Source organism: Charadrius vociferus, unplaced genomic scaffold (assembly GCF_000708025.1).
Source record: "Charadrius vociferus isolate BGI_N301 unplaced genomic scaffold, ASM70802v2 scaffold406, whole genome shotgun sequence".
Lineage (NCBI taxonomy): Eukaryota > Metazoa > Chordata > Aves > Charadriiformes > Charadriidae > Charadrius > Charadrius vociferus.
Genome location: NW_009648948.1, coordinates 1,479,440 through 1,506,012, shown reverse-complemented (window position 1 = coordinate 1,506,012; position 26,573 = coordinate 1,479,440). Strand labels below are relative to the sequence as shown.

General features: G+C 40.9%; 1 protein-coding gene across 1 annotated transcript; it reads right to left on the bottom strand.

Moving 5' to 3' along the window:
* Positions 1 to 1,768: 1,768 nt before the first annotated feature.
* Positions 1,769 to 26,573, bottom strand: PCCB (propionyl CoA carboxylase, beta polypeptide). The gene is made up of 14 exons (XM_009887366.1): positions 26,457 to 26,573; positions 24,046 to 24,114; positions 22,096 to 22,152; positions 18,679 to 18,792; positions 17,034 to 17,144; positions 16,552 to 16,660; positions 15,496 to 15,616; positions 11,670 to 11,751; positions 9,365 to 9,488; positions 7,904 to 8,011; positions 4,633 to 4,733; positions 3,399 to 3,497; positions 3,079 to 3,172; positions 1,769 to 2,020 (listed from the first exon to the last, which is right to left on the bottom strand). Exons 1-14 carry the CDS (start codon positions 26,508 to 26,510, stop codon positions 1,899 to 1,901), a joined length of 1,365 nt encoding a protein of 454 aa, XP_009885668.1. The 5' UTR covers positions 26,511 to 26,573; the 3' UTR covers positions 1,769 to 1,898.

Here is a 26,573-nt window from a genome sequence, read left to right as displayed (position 1 = left end):
ATGGTAATGTATGGAAAGGTGCAGTACGGTACAGTATATGATGTACGGTATACAGTGTCATACTGTATGGTATGGTGTATGGCACACTGTATGGTCTATGCTATGGTATTGTATAGTGTATGGTCTCATAATGGTGTACAGTATGGGGCATGGTGTGTGGTGTGGTACCATACAGTGTAGCGTATGGTGTAGCGTTTCTGCAGTGACTGCAATCCCTTTCTAACCTGTTTCCGAAGCGTTGTTCTGCTGGGAAGGGACGAAGAGAGGATGAAGCCTCCAGCACTAACGAGGTTAGGAAACAATCAAGAAGGGTTGTTCTTTTTTCCTATAGTGACAATGACAACTGGCTTTCTCATTTAGCGTCTCCTCCTGACCGCACAGGCTGAAGAAACTCTGTGTGGCTTCACTTGACACAGCTTTTGCCTGTAAACTGCACACAGCCACTCTCTCAGCTACTGCTGACCACTGAAAAGTCCTCTTGCCCCTTACAAACCATGACTGCGTCTTTTCTCACAATTAACTGAGAATTCACTTCGTGGCAATGACCCCCAACATAACAACATTCCAGTTTACCTTCTCTTGTTGTTGCAGCCAGCTCCGTTCCCTGGGGCACACGTACAGGCACAGTCCGTGCAGCCAGCAGAGCCAGTACAACCAGAATGCACAGCCTCTAGCTCTTACAGAAACCTGCGGAGCTGGGACTCGTACTTGAAATGCTCCCTCTGTACTGGATTTTCAGATTTTTATTCCACCTACCCCCCTTCCCACATTCTACTGCCCCAGTACAGGCTCCACGCCCCACGGCTGTGCTCACTGGGGCACCAGCTGCACCTACCTGGGCAGAGGTGCTGCCTGGAAATTCACCATCCTCTCCCTCTTCCACTTCAGGCACGTGCTTGGGGAGTGAACAGAAGCAGCTGCAGTGCCCAGGTAGGGTAGTTCTCGGTCTTATAAAGTGTAGTGCCATTAATTACTGAGGTTACTTACAACAGACAGGTCATTCACGTGCTTGGCAGCTGTTTGCAGGAGTGCCAAAAACACAACAGCAGCTGTTACTCCCTATGTTTTGGGGCTGTAGTTCAAACACAGCTTCTAATGACCAGAGCGATTATAGTGCCCAAGGCTGATATCTTGGGCAGTAACATCCGCTGCAGCGGTTCCTTGCAAATCTGGCAAATACTCATAGAAAGAATTAGGCTGGAAGGGGCATCTGGAGGTTCTCTATTCCAACCCTCTGCTGAGGGAGAAAAGCCCCCAGTGCTCAGGGAGAAGAATCGCCCTTTTTCCAATTTGGGTGCAGTCTCTTGTCCTTCAAGAGGAGGCTGGTGCCATCTTCTCTACTCAACCTGTGCCCACAGCCTGGGCTCACCGATACCAACCTGAGACGCAGTGTTGCTGCAGCCGGCACACAAAAGTTGCAACTCGGGACAGTCTAGCAGAGGAACAGAACAGGTTAGTCTGAGATCGGCAAAGCCTGGATTCCAGTGCACCAAAATCCAAGCCCAGGATTTTTCTCCCTGCAAGTCTGCGGTGCAGGAAGCGGACCCAGGGATAGACTTGAACTCCCCAGGGGTCAACTTCCCAGCAGCGAGAGGTTGCTGGAGCTCTGCCTGTCTGAGCCACCTCCAGGACCTATGGAATGAAGCAGCCAAGGGAGCTTTTGACCTTGAACAATTAGTAACAGCTCACCTGCAGCAGGTACTGCAGGTTGTGCTGATTATTAACCCACCAAAAAAAGTTTCTAGATATGAACTGGAAAGACCCCAAATTAAATGAGACAGGTAGTATGATTTATTAATGGGCATTAGCAAAATTAAAATGAAAAGAAATATTGCAAAGTAGACCTCCACTTAAACAGAGTATGTATGTTGAGAACACGGCCAAGCCCCTCCTCACACTCACAGTGGGATATTAGCGTGTTTCTTCCAGGGACTGGACTGTGTTTTACTCGCCAGCACATCTAGGTCATGGCAGATGCGCATGCGGGTGGTTGAAGGTTGGATGATATCATCAACAAACCCTGTAAAAAAAGAAACAAAGAAAAAAAAAAGCCCTGACCGTGAAGTGTTTGTCCCTCAGCCTTCCATTTCTATCTAGGTTGTAATGTAAATTAGCAAAATCAGAATATTTGGAATAAACAGTTCATAAGTTACAGACTAACTTCAGAAAATAATGTAAAATAGGCTGAAAAGGAAATATTCCTGTGTCACTAGTTTTTAAATTAGAAACATTTGCTTTTTTAATTTTTGCACAAGTTAGCAAGCCAAAAATGTTAGAGGGGGATTTACTCAAGTGAGTACTGCACCCGTTACTGCAAAGTTTGAGACATACCATCTCCTTCCACCTACTACTCTTCGCCCAATGTAAAGGTTCAGAAGCATTGATTAGAAGAGACAACCCTTGACTTTGCACATGCAGGAGTCTGGTTTTTATCTATTACAGCAATAATAAGATATTCTACTGCAAAACCAGAGGGAGCAGTCCTGTACATATTGGCTGGGGTGGTAAATAGCTTGGCTAAGTCTTGGCAGTATTAATGGCATTTAAATGAAGTACAAAATCAATCAACTGAGCGAGCCAGCATGATTGGAAACAGAGCTGATTCCAGAGTCCACAGAACTGCTTTCTAGAGCTTCAAAGCTAGAAGTAAAATTCAGAAGTAATAACAGTTGACAAATTTACTCTAAGAGTCCCAGAGAACATCACTGGGCTGAACTAGACTGACCCTTTCTTAAGGCCACCGGTTGGCATCTAGGACTGTCAAATAGATCGAAGCACCTGGACTTTTAAGGAAAAGGCTGAGTTTTGAGTTGCTTTCTAGTATCTACAAAATTGAAAATGTGCTTTTCAGTGCAGTCCCCACATCTCACCAGCCTCTTCCCAACTGTGGATGTGTTTCATGTCCAGATTTGTTTTTCCTTCACATGCACAAGCTGTGATTAGGCATCACCTTTCTGACTCAAATACAAATGTCTTGCCAAAATAACCTCTTCAATAGCAAAAAGCTGAATAGCTACAAGTTTATCTGTGTACAACGGCAAACGCAAACAGGGGACACAATGTGCGAGATAACCATACCTCTCATGGCAGCAGGAAAGGGGTTTGCAAACTTATCCACATATTCAGCCTCTGCATCTGCCTCTTTTCCTCTGAAAATGATCTGGACGGCACCCTAGAAAGATAGAAGTGTACAGGTCAGTGACAGTAATTCAGCCTGCACAGAGGAAAACCGTCTGCTTTACCAGCCCCTTCCTCCCTCCCCAGTATACAAACGTGCATTCAGGTAAGCTGCTTCAGAGAAAATACCAGTTGTCTTCATCTTGCTAGGCCAACCTCTGTGCCACTGTAAAGATGCCGATGGCTGCTGCACACCAGTGCGAGAGTCAGCGTGGATTTACCTTTGCACCCATCACTGCCACCTCTGCAGTAGGCCAGGCATAATTTGCATCTCCTCTTAAATGCTTTGAACTCATCACATCATAGGCACCTCCATAGGCCTGGAACAAAAAAAGGGATTAATTAGTGTGGGGTGACCTCACAGCAGCAATAGCCTACATTCCTCTTGCAGCTTTTACTATTCCGAAGACAAGCAAGCGGCACTAAATTTTACCTGAGAGAGCATGAGTGTCTCCATTTTGTTACAACAACCTCCTAAGACTAGACATCGCTTCCACGAGAACCACAAAAGAGCAAGGAAGGGTGCTGCTGGTATTTAAGACCATTCTTGATGGCGGATAGAGAATTGGTGTATACCTGCAACAGCAGGCCTCAACCTGCACCCTGCACATAAACCAACCAGTCGGCACGCTCCTGGCCAGGGAATGCAGCACTCGGACTCTGCAATGCTCCACTCTGGTGCTGGAAGTGGTCCAGACAGCAGTGATGAACAGATACTGCAGAGCTAACTGCAGTACAGTCCGTTTCAAGGCATTACTGAAACCTACAGCAAGGCTGCGAGCTTGGGCAGTAAAGGATGGTAATATTCAGAAGCATTAAAGAGGGCAAAGGGACAGAAAGGAGGAAAGTTCTTTTTTCTTTTTGCCTTAAGTTGTCAATTAGGCAGACCAGCAAGGAAAAAGCTAAGCCTTAAGACCCAGAAGGTTCCCGGCATGTATGGCAGCATGGTGTCAGGTGCCTTCCAGAAAATGAGAAAGGAATAAAATTAAGTAGACTATAGCAAAAGTATATGGAAGAAGAGAAACCCCATGAGCATTAGATCTGCAGACACAGCAGAAGAAAGATCCAAAACCAGCGCCTATTGTAAAAGGAGACTGAAGTAGCAAGAACAGATAAAGACGACTTGCTGTGTGCAGACATATGGCATGTGCTCAGTGAGACAAGCTGGGTGACAGAGGACAAATACTTGACTGAAGGCATTCCAGGGAGAAAGCAAAGAGCAGAAACATGCAATTTCAGAGGAGTGCAGACAAAAGGAATGAAGAAACAGTCTGAGAATACAAGAAATGGCCTCTTGTAACCTGAAATGAAGAGGTGTTACCAGATGGGACAAACAGAGATGTGACAAGGATAGAAAGCAGAAGTGGGACAGATAGACAGAGCTTCGCAGAACTGAAGTTGCTACTAGTGAAAACAGGAACTCTAGAAGAACACCATGGAGTCATGCCAACGTACCTTTCTGGTGATGATAGTAATTTTAGGCACAGTTGCTTCTGCAAAGGCAAACAGTAGTTTTGCACCATGACGTATGATTCCACCATACTCCTGAGCTGTACCTACAAATGACAAACAATTTCTTTCACTCCAAGGAATTCACAGAAAACTCTATATGCAGTTGGGAAATCACCATCATCCTTTACTGGCAGCAAACCTAACAACCACCAGAGCCATGTCAATATCCAGGAGAAGATAATATCCAGGCAATGTTCTCCATAAGAAGTTAAGCAACTCTACAAAAAAAATCTCCCACCAAAAGCAGCATGTATTTGTGTATAAGGTCACAGAAGCAGAACACTCACCAGATGGTCTCGTCCTAGGAACAAACTACAGTTGCATCATTTTCAAGACTCCAAATGTGACTAGCAGTGAGAGACACAACCTAGATTCACTTCCCCAGAAACTCACTCTTCCAAAACCCCTTTTTTCTACACCGTACTGAAAGGCAGCTTGGCTACCATACCAAACACCTATCCCAGGCTTCCTTCAAGCAAGCCCAAGATGATGGACCTTACAAGACAGAGCATGAATTCCTCTACAGGGATTCTCACAGCAGGTGCTTCTGGAGAATGGTCATCTGCAGCAGACATGAATTCAAGCCATCCACATTACAGGATGTTCACCACAGTTCTGTCCCAAACACAGGCCGCGCTGACTTGCACCAGGAAACAGCAATCGCATGTACTTTATTTCTAGGATTTGTGAATTTCAGACCACTGGATATAACTCTACAATTACTTTTGAGCAGCTTATCTACCTACTGACTTTTGCTTTTAGCACCTGAGAGAGTCATCCATTACAAAGATTCCAAAGTACTTTCAAAAGGTTAATTTTTTTTTTAATGTAAGATTTTAAGTAAAAATTCTTTTTGTGAGGGTTTTTTTTTTTAATAACTTATTTGGTAGTCTGTTCGGTGGCTTGACTTTAATGCTCCCCCTCAAGTGTAATTTGAGCATCTCATAATTTATGCCTACACTACAAATTTTTGTTCTCAACTGCTGTTTCACTTTTGGTTCTTGTATTTCCCTCCAGCCAGTGGGACTAGTCAAGCCTGCAGAACCTTTCCAGCAGCAGAAATCAGAAGAGCCATGTCTTCTCACCCCAAGAAGCAGTCTGAACACAACTGGGATGCTCAACCTAGACCCAGAAGCTGGGGAGCACTCACAGATCCTGTAATCTAGTCACAGCCTTAGTTTCCAATTCACACTTCAGAGTAGCCAGTCACTTAAAAATGCTTCAAGCACAAGCTCAACTGAACTCTTCATTTGAACTATTTACAGTCATCCATGGCCAATTAACATAAACTCTTTTCTGGCCATAGGTTCAGTCCCAAACTTGTTCTAAATATGGGGTTTTATCCAGCTACAGGATACAAATGCCTTCATGTCATCTCTGTGCCCACCTATTACATTGGGGGCGATTTAAAGTTTTTGGGTCACTAACCCTGTGATTTGTTTTGTACACCTCTGTGACCCGTTGTGATGAAGTCTTTCTTCTCTACTGAACAGGGAGAAGAGGTGACTACCATCCTCAGAATTTATTACTTAAACTGAAATTTCTAATGCTAATGTATTAATCTTGCCAAACTCCTTTAAATACAACAGTTTAGGATCACTATCAAGCCTCAGATGTCCTCTCTACTTTTAATCTTCCATTTATCTTCTTTCAAACCAACATTCTACTACGCAGTATTAAGTTACTGCTTTTCATGGGCTATATGGAAATAGCTTTGTTCTTGGATTCTGAGCAACTGTCCAAATCTAGATTCCTGTAGTGGCCCCTGAAGTGAACTAAGGTGCTGTTTGGTCCATGTCAGCCAAGGAGGGTGTGTCTCAGCAGGAGAGAAAGGAGAGAGGGCAAGAGGGAAGACGAAGGTTCTGTTAACAATGAGGCAATACAGAAGGCATTAAAACATGCAAAATACATTGTATAAAGTAAGAACTGGAATGTTGACTAGTGACATTTTGATGTGTTGGTATCTGTGGAAGCCTTAAAGTAAACCTTGTTTTACACAACAGTTTTAACCTTACAGTCAACTGTAAGAAAGACTTAGCACATTTATCAGTATAACATTTATATTCCTCTCACAACCTGTTTTCTAATAGGTCATTTTAACATTAACTGCTCAGTCTATAATCTCAGACCTTTCCTTACTGATTTACCCAAAGCTTTTTAAATCACGGGCAATTTTATCGGAAAAATGCCTTGGAGCATGAAGGAATGTAGGCTTTCAAACATGTCGAGGGAGTGTATAACTGAATCAGTGACAACCAAGGACATACTTCTTTCCCCCCTTTAACTTCATCCTTTTACACATTTGGGAATTAAGTACAGCAGATGAAACTGGCAGATGACGTAGACAGTTCCTCCTGCTGCAGCAAAGCTTGGACAGCAACATGGGCCTCTATTAGTTCAGTAATTCCAGTGATGAGCAGATTTTGTTGGAACACATCTTCACAGTGCCCTCAACTGCCACTCCTAGTGCTGCTTTGACCAGTGGCCTCCCTGCCCACAGGAGAATCAGCAGTGCTGCGCTCTCATGGAATCCTGTCCAGAGGGCTAAAGAACACTGTTGGACTGCTTTCCACTGCCTCCAGGAAGCCAGTCTTTGCAGGGCCTTCTGGTACCACACTATCCAGCACATATGGGGATATTTATGTAAATAAAACAGCTTCTAAGTAAAACAGCTGAGCATTTGAAGGGACACAGAGTTTCATTATAATAAAGAAAACAGTGTAACTTCCATACCATTTATGACAAGGGCAGCATCTCCAGGAAATGCAGGGTTTTTTTCTTGGACAGGCCACAATCGCAGCTTTGCAATGGTGCTGGAATTCCAGACATTAGGACAAAGCTTTCCAGAGTGTGATACACCCACGCTTGGGGCCCTGGCAAGAGTGGTCATCCCAGCATCTCTAGACTGCTAAACATTACAGCATTAAGTTACTGCATGAACTGGCCCTCTCCTCAGCGAAGTCCAGCAAAGCTTTGTGATCTGAGAACACACCAATGGCAATTAGTGGCAGAGTTAGGCGCTTAGTTCATGTTCCTGCAATTTCTTGCATATTTCAATATCCTTTTGTGATGACTACTGTACAGAGCTTCTGTTCCAAAAAAGTAGGATTTTAAAACCTGGCTTATTTAAGTTGACTACAGCAAAGGTCTTCTCACAGAAATTTTCACACCAACACCACCCTGCAACAAGTTGAAATACAATGACAAGGCATACCTGGCAAAAATCCAGGAACATCCACAAAAGTAATCAGCGGTATGTTGAAAGCATCACAGAAACGAACAAAGCGGGCTCCTTTCACAGAAGAATTTATATCTAAGCACCCTAAAGTTAAGAAAACAGGTGTTAACAATTCCAACGGCAATAATTTCAAGGCAATGTCAAAATCACACTATTTTAGCTGTATTGTCTTCTTAAAACAAAAGAAGAGCAAAGCTTATCTGTAGATAAGGTGGAGATGTTCTGCCATGAAGTTTTGCTGGTTTAGAACCAAGATTAGAGTGCAAGCTCGATTCCATAGGCACTTATTTCATTTTTCTGACTGATGCGTGTAGAGACTTTGTATCACAAAAAAAAAAAGCAGTTTATATTAATTATACTCCTGTAATTAAAAATATTTTTCTGTAATTTTCCCTTTATTGATATTTTTCAGCAGTCATATTGGAAGGCTGCAGAGTTCTCCATTAAAAAAAATTAAATAGTCTATTAATATTTTGAGAAAGATAAGCATTTTTCATAAACACGCTACAAAATATTTTTGTTCTGTTTCAGTGCCATTTAGAATTATATTACATGCTACTATATTGAACTGAAACACATTTTGTAGAAGAGCATCTATGTAAAACATTAAAAATGTTTGTTAAAATTGAGACTATCAAATGAAGACTAAAGTAATATTAAAACCTGCTGACTATCTAGTATCTTTTGATAGTTGTGTCTTGTAAAGATTACAAAAGAATAAAATATCATTCCGGGTCATCCGATTTTCCCAAGCAAAAAGGCACAAAAATTAAAAACAAGGAGCAAAACAGAAAGTTCCGATTGGTGAAAGTCACTTCAGAAATTATCAAGTTAAGGACAGAAAGCAAAATCCCTTGACAGTTAAAAAGGGTGATCTTAGCTATAGCTACATGTTGTACCTTCATATCTAAGTTATTTGAGGTCAAGAGCCCCACATTTGTATGTCTGAAAGCTTTGCATTATTCTAGCTATAGCAAGTTGACACAAAAAATCACCTCACCCTACAGAAGAGCTTTAGGCATTTAATGCTATGGCAGGAAGTATGCAGTTTCCGTATTATATTTAATCTAGTTAATTGCAGGCTGCTGCCAAATAAGTGGTGGTCTTCTGCCCACCCTGTTTATGTGCTCCTACCACTCCTCTTGTGCTGTATACAGCAGTCACTTAATCGCCTGTGAGCAAGATCACCTTGTTGATCCACTAAAGAAATTAACTGGTTTTCAGTTAATATTAACACAGCACAGCTGCATTACAATGAGATTCAAGACAAAGAAAACAGTAGAAAAACATAGTGAAAATGAGTGGAGGACCATACAAAACAAACAGTTCATCTCATACCCAGAAAGCCTTACAAAGCAGGGAAAGACAGACAAAACTGAAAGGAGGCACAAACGCTGTTAAAAAGTTTCACACTGGACTCGCACAGCCAACTCTAACCTGATGCTACTTTGGGTTGGTTGCCCACTATCCCAACAGTTCGTCCGTTCATCCTGGCAAATCCAACAACAATGTTTCTGGCATAGGAAGGCATGATCTCGAAGAATTCCCTTTCATCAGCAATCTGCAAGGGTGAGAGTTAGGCAGAGCCCTGTGAGAACAGACATACATACATACATTTATATTCACAGGCAAACACGAAATCAGTTACGTTAGTATCAGAACTTTTCAAGCATTTCAGAATTTGCAGAATTAAAAGAAAAAAAAAAAAAGGAAGAAAGACACCTTGAAGCTTTCTTTGCAGCCTTCATTCCAGGAATTAACTAGTACTGTGCTTATTATCAAAACTGCCACTTAAGCATTCCATCAGAGAACATCTTTATGACATTTCCTCTGTAGTGAGCCTTTTCTCCTAGCTTATACCAAATTAAAACTTCAAATCAGGTAGTAGGAACTTGTATCTCACAACTTAATTATTGGCAGACCATACTTTTAAAGAACATTTTCCAGTGAATAAAAGCAAATAGTACTCCACAGAGCTCAGAAACTCTCCATGACACATTTAATATTTACTTTATTTCTTTGCAAGTTCAGAGCGCTTTATTAACGGAGGCCAACACGGCATGCTGCGCTGTGTACATCTCCCCCACAGTCACTGACATACAGTAGAGATACAGTAGAGAATGGAGAACACTTTTATCTGCAGTAGAGGAATACATGCGCTAGATCAAACATATCTATCTGGAACCCCGACTCCTTGGTAGCCACACTTCTCTCTGGGGTTGACATCCCAGTGTGTGCTCTGCAAAGTGACATCCACAGGTGTATAAAGCAGTATCAAAATTCACACATTCAAAAGAGATCATAATTATACATGGAGCAGTAGCGACACCTATACATGGCTGCCTAGTGTTTTCTACTAGAATTCCTTGTTTTCAACTGTTAACGACAACTTTGCCTGGACAGACTACAGTTTGCCAGTCATTTCTGAGACTGAGGCAAATGAAAAGGTGTGAAAGATATAAGTATTATTAAAGTAGTTCTATTTCTTTCCTTAATAATTCTCAAAAGCCGTCGGAGGGTTTGGGTTTTTTTTTCCCTAATTCACTTAAGATTGTTTTTTTAGATGGCACCTTTTAACTTAGAACAGGTGGTACTGAAATTCAGAATTGGAGAATCCAGAGATTAAAGACGTCTTGATCTTGCTTTCTCCACTAAAATGAGTCTAAATGCAGCCAATTGCAAACTGAAACATGTTAGCAGACAGAGCATGTGGGGAGAGACAGTCAAATAAAACAGCAAAAAGGGGAAACATTTGGAAAGGTCCTACAAACAGCTGAACTTCACCACACACACACATGCATTTGTATGTGCTGCCTGTGAAATGGAGTTATTCCTTGCTTCACCATCCACCTCAGAACCCCGGGTTCATCTGCCACTTAAAATTTGAGGCGTAGAAGCAGCAGCTGGAAGTTTTAATATTCAAAATTCAGACTCTCAGGGTGCTCTAGAAGGGGCTGTAACAGTTTCCTGTGATAAAACCTCTTCTATAACCATGTTCTCTGCCCACATGTTTATAATGTATTAAATTGTTAAAACTGGAGAAGTGACGTACTCAAAGTTAGGCCAGAGAATCACCAGCATTGCCTATGCGGCTTCAATAAAGCCTCCTTTATTTATATGTTGCAATACTGGCTTTCAGAGGGTTTTTTGAAAGAAAAAAAAAAAAAGTCAGCTTTTTCCTTCCATGCCATCCTCCCAGGTGCCTCATTTAATGAAACTAACATTGGAATTTCCAAGCTTCTGAGTGCTTGACTTGTACTTAAAAAAATATATTCTTGTACTGTCTGTGTATGGAACTGTCTCAAAATAAATAGAGAAAGGTAAATCCTTGAATGCGCTCTATGTAGTTTATAAAAGTGACAGAATTTAAGACAGTAATAACAAGGTGCAAGGGGGGGTGTGTGTGTGTGTGTGTGATAAAACTCAAGACCAGAAGGGAAGGGATTTTGACCCCAGAGAGAAACCTGAATTACAGCATCTTTCATCTGCATGTAATATAAGAAGATGTATCCTGAAAACAAATCTTAAGATTTCTTTCATCTGCTAAAAGCTTTTTTTTCCCCTGCAAGTTTTTGTTGTCCATTCATTCATGGCTACTACACAGGTAATAAAAAATAGTAACTTGAAGACAAAAAAATACTATCTTTCTTCAGTGCCACTCTATTCGTTTCTTTCAATTATTTACACACAGAATATAATATATCCATATTAATCTCAACAATGCTCACACTAGCAGACTTACGGAGTGTATGATATCCAGCATGTCATAGGCTTTAGTAGATTCAATTGGGACAACTGTGTCCAGCTCAGGAACCAAACGGTCACTGCAGAAAATGAGTAAGTGTGAGCAGCAATATTTACATATCAGATGAACACCAAGACCAAAAAAGAATCAGGTAAACAAAACCACCTCTCTGAGACTTCATAGAAACTGCTCCTCAAATACTGAGAAAAGAAGCAGGCCTCTTCATCTCGGCCAGTTGTGCCTCAGGCCACTGAGCCCCCACCCACTAGCAGGACAAAAGCCTGACCGATCTCTTCCCAAAGGAGACATCCCCTCTACAGGCACCTCTGCTTATGAAACCATCTCCTGGAAATACTATGTCTCCTCTTTAACAAGAAGAACCCAATGTTACACATGGGGAGTATCAGCAGGGAACTCGAGGCAGGCCAATACTACCCACGGGGGTCTGCAGGGGGCACTGGTGCCATGTGGGACACTGCACTGGGGGAAAAGGATTTCATAGAAGTGTCAAGCAGCAGAACAGGCTGCTTAGACAGCAGCTCCAGTCCCTACAGCTGGACGGGCAAAATGATTTCTCCCAACAGCAGAACAAAGTTTCCCATCACAGATCTGGATCTACTACACAGCTACAGCTCTGATCCTTTCCCTGCCCACATTGTGCACTTGTGATTTGGAACACACTCAACTGTAGGAAACCATTCCACACTTACTTCCCCGGTCACCAAACATCTGCTCTCGGCTTCTTCAGTATAATGGCCATGTTTAAGGAATCTTTGCTGTTACTCTGCTCAACTCAACAATGATGCACTTCATGTGGAGCTTTACTTTTAACAGAAATGCTGCCTCCCTGTCAGCAGCTGACACCAGCAGTTACCTTCATCTTTGATTGTATTAGCTTCATTAAGGACCTACAAGTGTTAGCATTCACTGGGTCTCTGGATTCATTCACAGTCCCAATGGGGGGGGGTGTCAATTTTTATGAGTCACCACTGAGAAGGCTTCAGGGAGCATTATATTTGTGCTGTTCCATAAAAATACTGATTTGTTATAAATGGTGTTTTGGTAGAGTTCTTATTGAATTACTATTTTAGCAATGCATGATTTAGTACATTTAAAACAAGACAACACAAGGCTCTACACATCCAATTTAAAAACTGAAGGAAGTGATCTGCAGTTCATCAAGATCAGGCAAAGACTAATAATGCAAGCCCCAGGCTGTCTCTGTGCTCCCTCACATACACAGAACTAGAGAGGCACAACTCCTTGCCGAGAGAGTAAGATACACATCTATTAATAGAATAAAACTGACAGCAACACTTCAAGTATTTTATCCACATGATTAAGAGTATTGCACACAAGTATTTCCATAAAATGATATAATGAAACCTTAATCTGATGAAAGAGACCAATTTTAACATACTATACCTCAGGCTACAAAAGATTTTAAATTTTTTTCTTGTCCATATAGTAGATATGAATGTGCTTCAAGTTCTGTCCATTACCTCGGTATCCCAAAGGATAAGGAAAGTAGAAAAATGAAATTATTGCTCCCATAAATTTACAGTGCTGTAGAGTACTGAGGGAAATTATAATGCAATTAAAATTAATAACCACCATCAAAATGAAGACATTACCCTGGATATCACAAGTTTCAAAATCTCCTTCAAATCATCACAGATAAAGGACATCTAGAGCTTGCTTATGCCCAGTGACTCTAGTCACCTCTAGTAGAGGTTGAAAACTGTATGTCTTACAGATCCCACTTATGCATACTTCAGGCTTTAGAGGAAACAAAATCTGTTTGCAGTCAAAGACACAAAAGTAAAAATCACACTGTACAATATACCAAATGCAATGAAGTAGACACCCTTCAAAGGTAGAGGACATTCACCGTTAGTCAACTTGGTACTATAAGTAACCTTCTAACTCTTTACAATCCTGGTCACTCATGTCAAAAACTCCAACCAACAGAAGTTTCAGCAACCAAGACTGACATTTTTCAATACCGCAAAGAACCTACCCATCTAGCAAAAAAAAAAAAAAAAAAAAAAAATTCAGACAGAACAAAAAATAACCCACCAGCTTCTGGAATTAACAACGAGGACAAAAGTATGTTAGATTTAATTTGCATTATTCGTGGCAATTTTTTGTGGTATGAAAATGATGCGATAAGAAAGAAATTACTCTAGAGGGATGGGCTTTGACTGGAGCAGCAGTAAGGATCAAACACATCAATTCAAAGCAAAAGGAGTCTATTAAGATGTCAGTATGTCCAGATGAAATACTACCAATGTAAGCATTAAGACCACAAATGGGAGAAATACTAGAGATGCTGCTATAATAACAGGCAAATTTAACAAATAGATCGATCTTCACATGCACAGAGACTACTAAATTGAAGTTCTTAGTACAAATGATTAGAGCATCACAGTGTAATAAATGCTCAATAAGAGTATTTGGTGCTGCATAAAAGACTGTCTCCCTTAAGAAAATAAAGACCTAATCTCATACATTAGTAAGTACTACATAACTGAGAGCTTCTCACAAGAAAATAAACTCGCTATTCTGAGGCACGCTGATTAAAAAACCCAGACTGTTGTTCTATAATGAAATTAAAACACCCCATTAAAGTCTGTAGAAGGTAATTATCCCAGTACAACTTGTTGAATGCCTAGAAGGAATATGATAACCTCAGAGATAATCCTCCAAATTTACCAAATAATTTAAGAGATTTGCTTTGGTTTGTCACTATCAAAGCAGACCAGTCTTCCAGTTTAATAACACCTAGAGACCAATATCTTAGAAAATTTAGGACTAGTAACTAATTTGACCTGTCTGACCATTCTCTAAAAAGCGACTGGCAAATTTATTTCTCTAATAGTGAACAACGTATTTCAGGTACCAGAGCAGTGATTCGTAAAATCAATCAAAAAAAAACCCTACCCAAATTGTTTCAAAGACATTGCAAAGAACAGTCATGCATGAAGAGACGATAACCTTCCCAACTCACATGTTAAAATCTTCATGCATGCAAGAACCACAAGACATAGATCACACACATCTGTCAAACTGAAAGGAACAAGTTCAGGAGCAGCTCCCATACAGGAGATGGCGACAACCTGTTAGGGGTTCCCTAGAGAAAGGGCTGAACCAGGGGTGCAACTGGATCTCTGGTTGAAATGCTTTTACTCCATTGACATTCTCTGTCTTTAACACTACTAGCAAGGCTGTCTATTCACGCAGCCCCGTGCTGGCTCTCTGGCCCTCCCTCTATCACTTGAAAAATTCCCTGATAAAAAGTCCAGACGGTTGCTGGTTTTCTCCTCTTGAAATGACTCGAGTCTTTCCTTTGTTATGTTGCCAACTACAAAACAAGCTTGACAGACAAGTACCCAATACATAAAACTTTCTGCCTCCTTTGCCTCCTTGTTGCTTCCCCACCTCTAGCCTTAACAAACAGAATTTACCCAACAGACACATCGCTGACAACGCAGGGCAGGTTCTCCCAACTTTTGTTCACTGTGCTATCTTCTGCCTCACTTGCTTGTTTCAAGGGACTGTGACAGCCCGTCTGTACGGAGATTACTTTTCCCCATACTCCATACACAGCCTGGATAACGTTGCTTTCAAAAAATAAAAAAGTTAAATCTAACAGTGAGCACATATGTATGTACACATGCATGTTGAAACACTTCTCATATTCACACACCGCAATGCGGAATTATCAGCCAAGATCCCAGGCACAAAACATTCATATCTCTATGCTCCTTGAGCCAGAGAAGCCATGAAATTTAGTGGTCAGAGACCACAGATCTCCTCTTACCTGGGATCATGGCATTCACGGACTGGAGCTGGATCACGGTTGCTAAGAGGTAAATAATTAAAGAACTCTCGGAGATTAAGTAAAGCATCTATATCATTCTCAAAGGCTCTGTGCGCGACTCCTGGAAAGAAACAGTTAAGCAGTTATTGAAATTATTTTGCGAGATTTCATTTTCAACTATGTACCAATAAAGATACAAAGAAGTAACAACAAGAATTTTTAAACCTGAGCTATTGACAATTGGGAGTTTTAAGCCACCACATTTGACCAGCTAAAATTTATCTAGAAAGCGTATGGCTGTATCAGACTTCCTCCTTAACAAGTCTGGATTGTTGACCTCGTATTTAAAATACTGTAAACTGGTTTATCAGCTGTCACAGACCTAGCTGCATCCCAGCCTTCTGGAATTCAATCCAGGTTACTGTGCTGTGCTCAAGCTTTGGACTACAAGTTCTTTTACAAAGGCTGGATCCGAGCAGTGTATGCATGTGTGGTTTTGGTACATCACCCATTCACTTCAGATAGTATTTGAGATCCCACAGTCATTTTGAGCCTCAAGAAGATTCATGAGTCACCAAATTTTCCCGGGGGGAGGCGGGGGGGGGAGCACTTCACATCACATTGCCATTCAGTTTATAGTTAAGAAGTTCAATCAATTTGTCAGTGAGTAAACGAGGGATTATTAAGAGTCTTTCAACCCAAGCAAATTTCTGGACAACAAAAAAAAACCACAGCACCCCAAACCTGCTTTGCTAAGCCTTGCCCTCCGACAATCTTCCCACCTCTAGAATCTGTTGTGGATTTGTTACTTTCTCTGCCAAATGCCAGAACTCTCCCACATGCCCGCTTTTCCTGTTTTTCTTTTCCATTACTAAAAAGGACCAGCAAGAGAGCCCTATACAGAATAAGATCTGTGCTTAAGTAGTTTTATCACTTAGACTCGTGAGTGTCATGAGTACAAAAATCTGCATTAGACAATCAGCTGTTTAGCTAGAACAACTACGTAATTTACTTTAAAGAACAGTTAGTCTGATAAGTAAACTATGCAGGCCTCACCAGACACAGCAGTGTGGGTCTTCGCACCCCCAAGCTGCTCTTGGGTGACATCTTCATTGGTAACAGACTTAACTACGTCTGGGCCAGTGATGAATAGATAGGATGTATCCTGGGAGAGGGGGGAAAAAAAAAAAAGCAAAATCCACACAGTACATACTTGACCCAAACTGCAAAAGCACCTAAGGAAAAGCCACAGTCTCTAGACACTTTCCCCAAAACAAGAAAACAGTAGACCACAGGGACAAATTTCTTAAAAATCCTTAATGCATTATATTAAAAATTCACAGAAAATGCAGTTATTCACAGTTTATTTGGGAAAGTTACTCTTGACTTTTTACGAAAAAAGTTTAATCCAAAGCAGGAGACCATCTCAAAAAAACCCAACCAACAAACCAACCCAAAAATCAGTAAAACTTCATGAGGGGTTAGTTTGCATCTGATCAATGTTACCAGCAGTAGGTCAAGATATACTCCACCCTTACCTTCACCATGAACGTGAAATCAGTTAAAGCAGGCGAATACACAGCTCCACCAGCACAAGGACCCATAATGAGGGAGATCTGTGGAACTACCCCAGAACACAGAACATTTCTCTGCAATAGAAAAAAAAAAAAAAAAAAAAAAAAACATCTAGCTTTACCAAAAAAGTGCATCTTTAAGCCCGTGCACAGATTCTGCAAGAATTCACAGTCACAAACAGGAGAGGAAAGCTTGCTTTATTTACTGGGAGACAAGTATCTGGAGAGAATGTCTTGATGCCAACAGAACCAAAATAATTTTATTGCTACTGTTTTGCTTCTTTCTGTTCCTGTATGTTTGATTTCATACACCATGCCATGACTGCAAAGGGAAAATGGAATGCGTGACCTCAACTGATGCTTCAGGGACAGACTTCACTGAGCCTGGACTGGTAAGAAGTGTACGTACCTGAAATTTGAACATATAGGTACACTCAGAGGTAGAAGTAAGCTTTACTAACCAACTGTGGCAGAGATTCTTTTAAAATCAAATTCCTGCATCAGCTTGAGTTTTACATAATGGTGAACTACTGCTGTCAACCAACATGGATGGCACCTTGTCCAAAAAAATGTTTACATTGCTCAACTGGATTACAATTGACTTCTGTAACTGTTTGACTGCACCATCCCAGATTGCACTAATCCAGAAGACTGTTAGCATCTGACTTAACTTGTCATCCCACCTGCTCACATTCCTACTGAGAGTACAATCACATCTACATTTTGTGCACTTACTCCAAAACTGTGTGTTTTGGTAGCCATATAAAATAATGTCAATTCAGTGAAAAAAAATTATCAGTAATGTGACTAGAGGAAAAAAAGTTCTTGCAGTAGCCGCAAAAATCCTGTAGAAACATAAAGCTTTCACCAGTCCAATCATGGTACCTTACAGCATGGTGTTCTTCGATCAAACACCTGACTTGCCTTTTTTTTTTTTCCCCCCACCGACCTAACATCTCAACAGAACAGGCATGTGGTGCCTCTGATCCGAGTTTCTCAAATTTTCTTCAAGTACATACTGTTTGATTTATCAGCCCTAGTAAAAACAAATCTGCTCTGTGAAATTCTTAACACATCTGTATTTCAGAGGAGAGACAGAGCTAGATGGTGGAACCAGTCACCTAACACAACACCCTCTGAACTACAGCATGTCTACCAGTCCCAGACAAACACTTGGGAGAAATTACATCACAACACAAGCAATCTATACTTTAGCATGAATCAGAAAGTTAAGTAGTTGTTTGGGGGTTTCTTTCAATTAACTAAATTGCTTGTTCTTTCATTCTTATGACGAAGCGCACTAAACAGTGTGACTCCTACAGAGTTTTTCATTGTTTTACAGTGTTTTACAAGACTCATTACCTTTGTTTAACACATGGGTAAATGAAACTAATAAGTACAGTAATTTGCCCAAAGCCAGTAGGACAACCAAGAGGACACTTCAGGTCTCACAAGTCCTCATATAAGCCGCTTTATTCACCAGGTAACAGTGGCTGAAATAGGATGATGATAACCTAAAAGTTTACTTACAAACACAGACTTAAGTAAAGGAAGATTTTGTCCTTCTTTGTGGATGCCAAGCTTCCGAGTCATCCAGCAGCCTACTTACCAAAAATATATCTGCATAGCCTGCCAGGGACTCCACTCCCTCCTGGATACGGGCGCCTCCAGAGTCATTCAGCCCTATCACAGGTGCTCCAACCAGGGCGGCTTGATCCATGACCTGGTGATGAATAAAAATTCCTCATTATTAATCTAGCTAAGCTAAAATCCCAAAGCAACCAACCCCCAAAACGTACATCCCCTAGCAAAAAATACATACGTGCCAGAATTTGAACTGCCTACATAGCAGTCAGCTTCTCTTTATTTGTGTTAACTACCACCGTCACTAATTGCTTACATGTATTGACTCTTCAGACTGGAGGCTGAGATACACATTTAATCCCTCTCACAACCTTTATTGTTAAGCTGCCTTAGTAGCTGTGCCTCTCCGCAGTCACACTCCATTATCCACACCCTGTGCCAAGTGACACAATCACAGGACTCTGGACCAGAGAAGTCCAATCTATCTCTGTTCATAAGAAGTCTCAACTGCACCTTAAACACTCCCTTATATGTCTAATCTGATCTTAAAAGTTTATTGCAGCGGCAACTGTGTAATCTCCCTAAGCAGTATATTCTAATGCTTGCTTATCCTTCTTAGAAGTTCTTTGAGAAGACTAAACTAAATCTCTCTGGAAATTTAGAAACATTACTTCGTTCTTGATATATAGTACACAGGGAAAGCAATTAACAACCCTTTGCCTCCACCTTCATAAACATTCCAGTACCTCAACTCTCCCTTCAGTCTTCTTATTTCCCTTCATGTTTCTAGACTAAGCAGTACCATCAATTCAGTCACACTGTTCTTTCTACAATCTATTTTCTAGATCTCTGATCATCTTGGTTACTTGCCTCAAGATCATATGCAATACTCCAACAGAGGCTTAAGTGGGAGGATTGAATTCCTTACATTCCTTACATAAAATGTTCCTGCTTATTAGATCCCAGCAAAATGTTGGCCATTTTCATAACTCTACAGCACAGGCATATTATGTTAAGATCTGCTTTAACTCCTAAATAATTTTCTGTAAAACTACATACTGTCAGTCAATCCCCATTTTGAATTTCAAAGCTGCTTTCCCTTTTTTTTTTTCCCTACCTGGTATTAGCCCTTTTAATTGTTGTTACAGACTTCTATCTTATTTCAGACGATCTTTAACTTCCTAAGATTTTTTTAAACTTCAGTCCTGTCTTTCAGAGTGCTCACAGCCTCAACCTCAAATTTTACATTGTCTAGAAACACAGCAACCATACTGGGTCCCATTCAAATCAACAGTATCTTAGTAGTACCAAAATTCCAGCCTGAACACAAATCGACAAAGTGGCTTTGTTCCTACTTGCAGTCATTCAATGTAAACCAGGGGTTCTTCATGCTTTGTGCCTGGATGTCCACTTAGAAGTTGAAATATCACTGTGACAGACACACAGGATGAGTTTACAATTTAAATACAATCCCACATTCAAAAAGCATCTGTGTGGATGGCAAACAGAGGCTTTGTGAGCCACAAGCAGCCTCGTTTGCTTATGGGAATGTTACCCAAGGCATTGTCAAATGCCTCATTAAAGATGAGTTCAGCTGACATTTATTGCTTCTTCCTAGAAGGCCTGTTACCCTATCAGGACAGGTTACAAGCTAATATATGGATTAATTATTTATTTCAGGGCTTTTCCAGATACTGAAGTTCTTCCTAAAATACTCATCAATATGCACATTCAGACTACTGAAAATGTATTCATATATTTGAGACCAGACATTTTTTTTTTGCCATACCAGCATAAACAGGGAACATCCTCAAAAAAAAAAAAAAACAACTTTTCTTCACCTCATGGACTCAGTAATCGTCTTGAAACATGACACCATAGATGCATGTATGTACATAGGCTTTAAAGTGTTCCCCACCACAAGCAAGCACCTATTTCTCCAAAGAGCCACACTAAATCCCTGTTGCTTCAAGGAAACCATCACAGGTATTTAATGTGGTCTGAAAGACCACAAGGCTCTTCTGCAAAAGTAACAGGCAATCTGTAGCCCAGATCTACCTAATTCAGAGCTTTGCTGCAAGATGCTAAATATTGGTACCTCTCCGCAATTCCAGGAAAAAATCCCAAATGGGAAACGATTTCCAAAGAGGCAGATTTCCAGGGTAGTCCAGCTAAGGGACAGCAACTTCACTTCTGTATTCCATGACATTTTACATCCCTTAAGCCACCAATAAGGTTTGCAGGAGCCAAGATAGTCTCTTTCAGAATAGATTTCTGCTTCCCAGAATTCAGCCCAATACGAAGAACTAAGAAATGAGACAGATACCACAACACCCAGCCAGTCTTTTTTGAGCTCTCCACTGCCCAGGCTGCAGCCTCAAAGACTCCGAGTCCCAAAGCAATTGATGCATCCAGAGCTTTCAACCTCTGGAGCCTACCATTGACATTGATGCCAACCAAGAACAGTACACCAAGGACTGGTTGGAAGGACTCACATTGTCTTCTAGTCCTGCTACCAGCACTCTCCCTCCTTCTTTAGAAATCAGATATCAAAAAAACCAACAAAAAAAAACGCAGTAGAAAGCATCCCACCACTCCAGTACCATTACATCCCTCCCCAATAAAAACAGACACTGCAAAGCTCCAGTGTGAAAGGGTAGTATCTAGCCTTTCCCAATATCAAGACTTGGTAAAGCCAGGTAGTTATTAGTCAGCCCAAAGTCTTTGTGCTTTCTAGATTTATACCTCCTCATTGCTGACAAGTCTATGCCAAAAAGCAGTTATTTCCATCAGGAGAAAAGGCCTTGTGCATCAAAAACCTCAATTCTGATTCCCTAGCAAGAAAATTCAGGAAGTTTTCACCAGCCCACACCACTGAACACTCATGCATGAAAAAGTTCTCATCCTCCTGCCACCAGCTTTTCCAGTGAGACAAGCAGACAAACAAGAATAAATAGCTACAAGTGCCTGATAACAGAAGCTCTGAACATCAAGGTGACCTCCAAGTTGTAAAACTGTTTATCTTCAGATTGTTTACTTGTTACATTTGCTTTTTATAACTACTATACACTTCCACATAGCACTGCTTACAAGAAGTTTCTCCCAAGTCATCTCACATTCCTCCACTAGACAATAGCTAGTTAATACATGTTTTACTTTGCAAGTCTCTCTTGTCTTTGGTAGCACAGTAGAAAAGGCAACTGAATTTAAATAAAAGTGAGTATTACTTGGAAAAGCTCCCTTACACTTGAAAAGCTTCCAAAGGGCACCATCTCTGTTCACCTGTGCTTTCACATCTTAACTGACATGAGGAGACAAGCATTTTCAGGTTGCCACGACATATGCCAGATGTCACAAAAGTCAGCCACAAATTATTTTCTTCAAAGTCTTTAACACAACAGACTGACAATATTTTGGTTTATTTTATCCTGTGAAGTCTTACCTTGCAGACCTTCTGGGCATGAGCTCCAGATAAACTACCTCCAAATACAGTGAAATCCTGGAGGGAAAACAAATTTTCAGATTAGGGTAAGAATCATTTCAGTAAAACGTTGCAAGTAAACGGTATAATCCTACAATGCTCTATATTGATATGGTGCTCCTAAACAATCTGACTCCTTTACTGCAGATCAATCCTGTTCAATCCAAGCCTTCTTTACAGGCAAAGCAATCTTTTATACACATTCGCCAGTGGATTCCATGTTAAAAATCACAAACCTACTATATCTCATTTGTCGTCCCCCCCCTTCACAGAAGCATTCTCTCTTTCTACAAAGACATGTTCCTCTTTCATAGACGTTATCAATACTGGAGTAGCCTGAAGAAATTTCACCTGTGAGGAGAGTCTCACTGCAAGGGGCAGCAGTAAGACATGTCTGCAAACAGGCAGAAATCAAAAACTGAAAACATGCCATTGTTGTATATTCATGAGTTATGCTTTAAGAGTCAATTATTCTTTTATGGGTGCTGCAGGAACTATGCCAGCCAAAACTGACTGTTGGTGCTACCCCTGGGCCCAAGCAGAGAATCTTGAACAAGCAACACAAGGTCCTGGGACCAAACAAGAAGAGAAAGGGGATATCGACACCTACTGACACCAATAGAGCCCAGAGTCAACTTCTGGTGAGTTTCTCTGCCACATTCCCACTAAGTCTCACTCTCAAAGAAGCCCTAAAAACTGTGTGAGCAGAGAACAGCATGACTAGGAGTAGCAGTTGAACCAAAAACGAACATCTCAGGTGGCAGCTCTATTTGGAGGGGAAAAAGGTCTTTAAATATAAACACATTTTTTTTTAAAAAAAGGGTGTATCATGAAGGGGCATATTTAATTTCTTTTAATATAAAAACTGCCCTCTACTTTTGTTCTTCTAAAATTAAGGTCTGGGTTTGGCTCCTATCTTACATTCATGCCCACATAACAGTGTCCTTCCCTGGAAGAACTACGTATCCAAGACAAAAAAAAGGCAGGGTGTATGACTTGCTCCAAGGTCACAGAGCAACAATCATTTTGGCTGTGATGGCAAACTGAACAAAGGCTACTTTGTGGCCCAGAACAGAGATGCAGTTACCAGTTATCTCAAAGAAAGCCTTTCTTTCACTGCATTAAGACTAACCAAGATAAATCTCTACCTATGGCATTTCCTCTAAAATACTTTTATTTTAATATAAAAAGTGTATTTTAACATAAAAAGTATATTTTAGCTATTTATATGCTATCACAATCCCTTCAACTAATCAGAGAGTTCGAACCTGAGAAACAATTCAAGGTTGCTCAAGTGCCCTCTATCATGAATTCCACTCATTGCAATTCCATTTGTCACCTCCAGCAAACAGCCCCATTCTGCAGCTTGAAACCCAGAAGACAGTTCTCAGAACTTGCAAAGCCCTCCACTGACACTTGCAGGTCTCCACACGCCTGCAGGCACTCATCCACACACATCCAGCTGCAGGGACAGAGTCAAAGCTTGCAATTGCTTTAAGCACACAGTGCTCAGCAACTTCTACATTAATTCACTTCTTGGTTATCAAAAACACGTTTTTGGGAGACTCCTGCAGTCTCTCAGCATATCAACATCCAATGATATTACCCCAAACTAATAATAGTTTAGTTTTTTCAAAACGTTCCCACTAGCTCTGCATTCATCACTCATTTCACCTCACCTTTTCCACACCAACCACATGTCTCCCCCAAAGTTCTTTGAAATGCCTTTTTTTTTTTTTGCTTTTTCTTGTCTGAAGGTGCTCTGCTTCCTCTCACAGGATGTTAGGTCTGTCTTGTGCTTATTGGTTGAAGGTAAACAGGTACATTACTGCATGGCCACACTGAACTATTGTGAATTTATTTCAAAGGATATGTTCATGCTATTTAAAAAACAACGAGCAAAACCATTACCTGACTGAAAACATACGCTAGTCTCCCATTAATCCGTCCACGGCCAGTCACCACACTGTCTCCAGGGTACTGCATTAAAAAACAAATAAATTCATTAAACATAAAAATTAGAAATAACAAAGCAGCAATGACATCCACTAAAAAAACCTCCACAAGCTTATATTGAGTACTAAGTCAAAGAAGAGACTGATTCTCCGAGAGGACTAGTCTTTCATGTTTGCAGTGGGGGTTCCACAAATATTTCCCCCAGCCCTGGAAAGGAAAATGGCAGGTAGTATCACGTATTAGATGTGCATTAGTGTAAAGATTTGTGAATTTTGCAGTTTCCCTTCAAATTTCAGCACCTCTGGAGTTAAGGAAAATCATGTCCTTAGAGACAAGATGTACCTTTTATTAGGACCAGTTGAAGTTTTTGAAAGAATGGACACAGCACACAAGCCTTTCTTGAGGTGTTGACACAGGGGGGGAAAAAAAAAAACAAAAAAAAACACCCAACCCTGGAAAGGTCAAGAAACATAATTACAGTCAACCCAAATACTTCAACTTGACCTGTCCCATTTTTCACCCTGTAAATAAGGGAAGAAGAAAGAGGTGGAAGAGGAAGTGGAGCCTGTGAATCTTAAAATCTGCTTATCTATGTTGTCTCACTTTTTAGTAAAGGAAACATATAGGAGACTTTCAAGACAACAGTAGAAAAGAAACTTCACTGGGTTGTCATAAAGGAATTCTAGGCATTTAAATGCTTTTGGCTGTTTGGTACAGGAAAGAAAAAAAAAAAAAGAGTATATTGTGCACTCTAAAGGCCATTTATACTCAAGGTGATCTGTTCTCGGGAAGGTCATACCAGACTGAGGACTTTTCTCAGGCTGCACAGACAGCACTGCTACCAACTTTTGGTTCTTGGCACACACAACAGCAGAAACACACCTGTAGGTTCCAGCCACTGCCTCACACAGATGACTACTAAAAGCCCAAGGAGCCCATAGGGTGGCCTCGATGTAAGGACAAGTCTCCCCCTACCTTCAGAAAGTTCCAGGAACTCAGAGAAATTCAATGCTAAACTAATATTCCAGCTCACTGGCCACAGTTAGGTCATCTGTTGTGAAACTGTGCTCTGTAAACACAATCTGCAGCTCACCGAAAGGTGAGTTCTGAAGGACAAGGAAAAAAATTAACCCTCTTGCCACTCTCAGGACTTTGCTGCTCCTCCTATCTTCAGAAACACCGATTTGTTATAGACACTGTGCGATGCAGCATGGAGTAGTATGATGAGAGGCAACACAGCAGTTATTTCAGCTTGCTGGGAAACAGAGTGAAAAATTACTTGAGAGGAAAGGATATTTGCTCCTACAGTCAGGAAGAGGGGAGGTGGTCTAGCATTACATCCTTTCCAGCAGCAAGTCGCATCAGTCTCCTGGCTACTAAAACGAAAACAAATCCTTCACCTTTGCCAGTTCCCAATGCCCCAGCTGCTCATGGTGGAAGCCTACTGATCCCTCCCTCATCCATAGGATGCAGCCCTGCAAGGACTGTGAACTGATTTAATAACTGCATAAACAGAAATTGTAGTTATTGTATGCAGCATGGGGTAGTGGCTCATACAGAGCAGCTTCTCACCACACCCCAAACCAGAATATTCCACAGTGCCTTTTGCTACAGGCAGATTCACACTGGACAGGCACACCTGCACTACCCACCTACACATCCCAGCATGTTCGTTGGTCCTTTCTGTACTAAATTGCAACAAAATACTTCGCCCATGTAGATTTATCGGGCATCAATGTGAGAGACTTCAAGCAGCCACAGAATTTCCCTCTAGGTGATGAGTCTCATCTACCACATTAGTTTAGGATACATGGCCCTGTATCTGAAAACAGTGTAAGGGAGCAGATTACAATTTGCTAATAGACCAGTATGAATGCTTGAATTTCCAAACATACCAGATTTTAAGGCCCTGAAGGATTTTTTGACTCGATAATTTGGCAGGCACAAATATGAATCTAAGTTATTTCATCCTATAACTCCAATGCTACCTATAGGGAGGCAGATGTATCTACCCATAACTTGTTCTTCATATATGACTTGATTTAGAAAGTTGTAACAACAAAACCCTGCAGCCTCCTCTATTATTTAAAAATACAAATCTAAGACAACATCCAGTGAGGTATTTGAACAAAGTAGGTGACCTTATTAAAAAAAAAAAAAGAGTATCAAGTTTAGATAATGGAAAAGTAAACTATGTAAGCTGTTAAATGGAAACTGAGTAATAAAAGGAAATTTGCAAAACAAACAAAAAAAAAGAAAACAAACCAAGTAGAAGAAATTACATGTGAACAGACCAGCCTATTTTCAACCAGCTGGCTGGCTAAACAGCACAGGACAAAGAAACAAGAATTATGAAATAAAAATACCTTATTCTTATTAGAGTCCATCCCAAAGTCAGAACATCTGTGTTCCACAAACATGTCATATTCATCAAAACTGTCGGGGTCCAACAGCAGAAGAATTCGTTCTCTTGCTGTCAGCTT

Bases quoted from the DNA above. Each gene is read 5' to 3' on its own strand.
- PCCB (XM_009887366.1), bottom strand. From the start codon at position 26,510: ATGTTTGTGGAACACAGATGTTCTGACTTTGGGATGGACTCTAATAAG. The intron at 3,173-3,398 runs GTAAATCCACGC...CTATCTTTCTAG, and splicing joins TGGCAGTGATGGGTGCAAAG to GGTGCCGTCCAGATCATTTT. The intron at 2,021-3,078 runs GTATGGTTATCT...CTTTTTTTACAG, and splicing joins CTTTCCTGCTGCCATGAGAG to GGTTTGTTGATGATATCATC.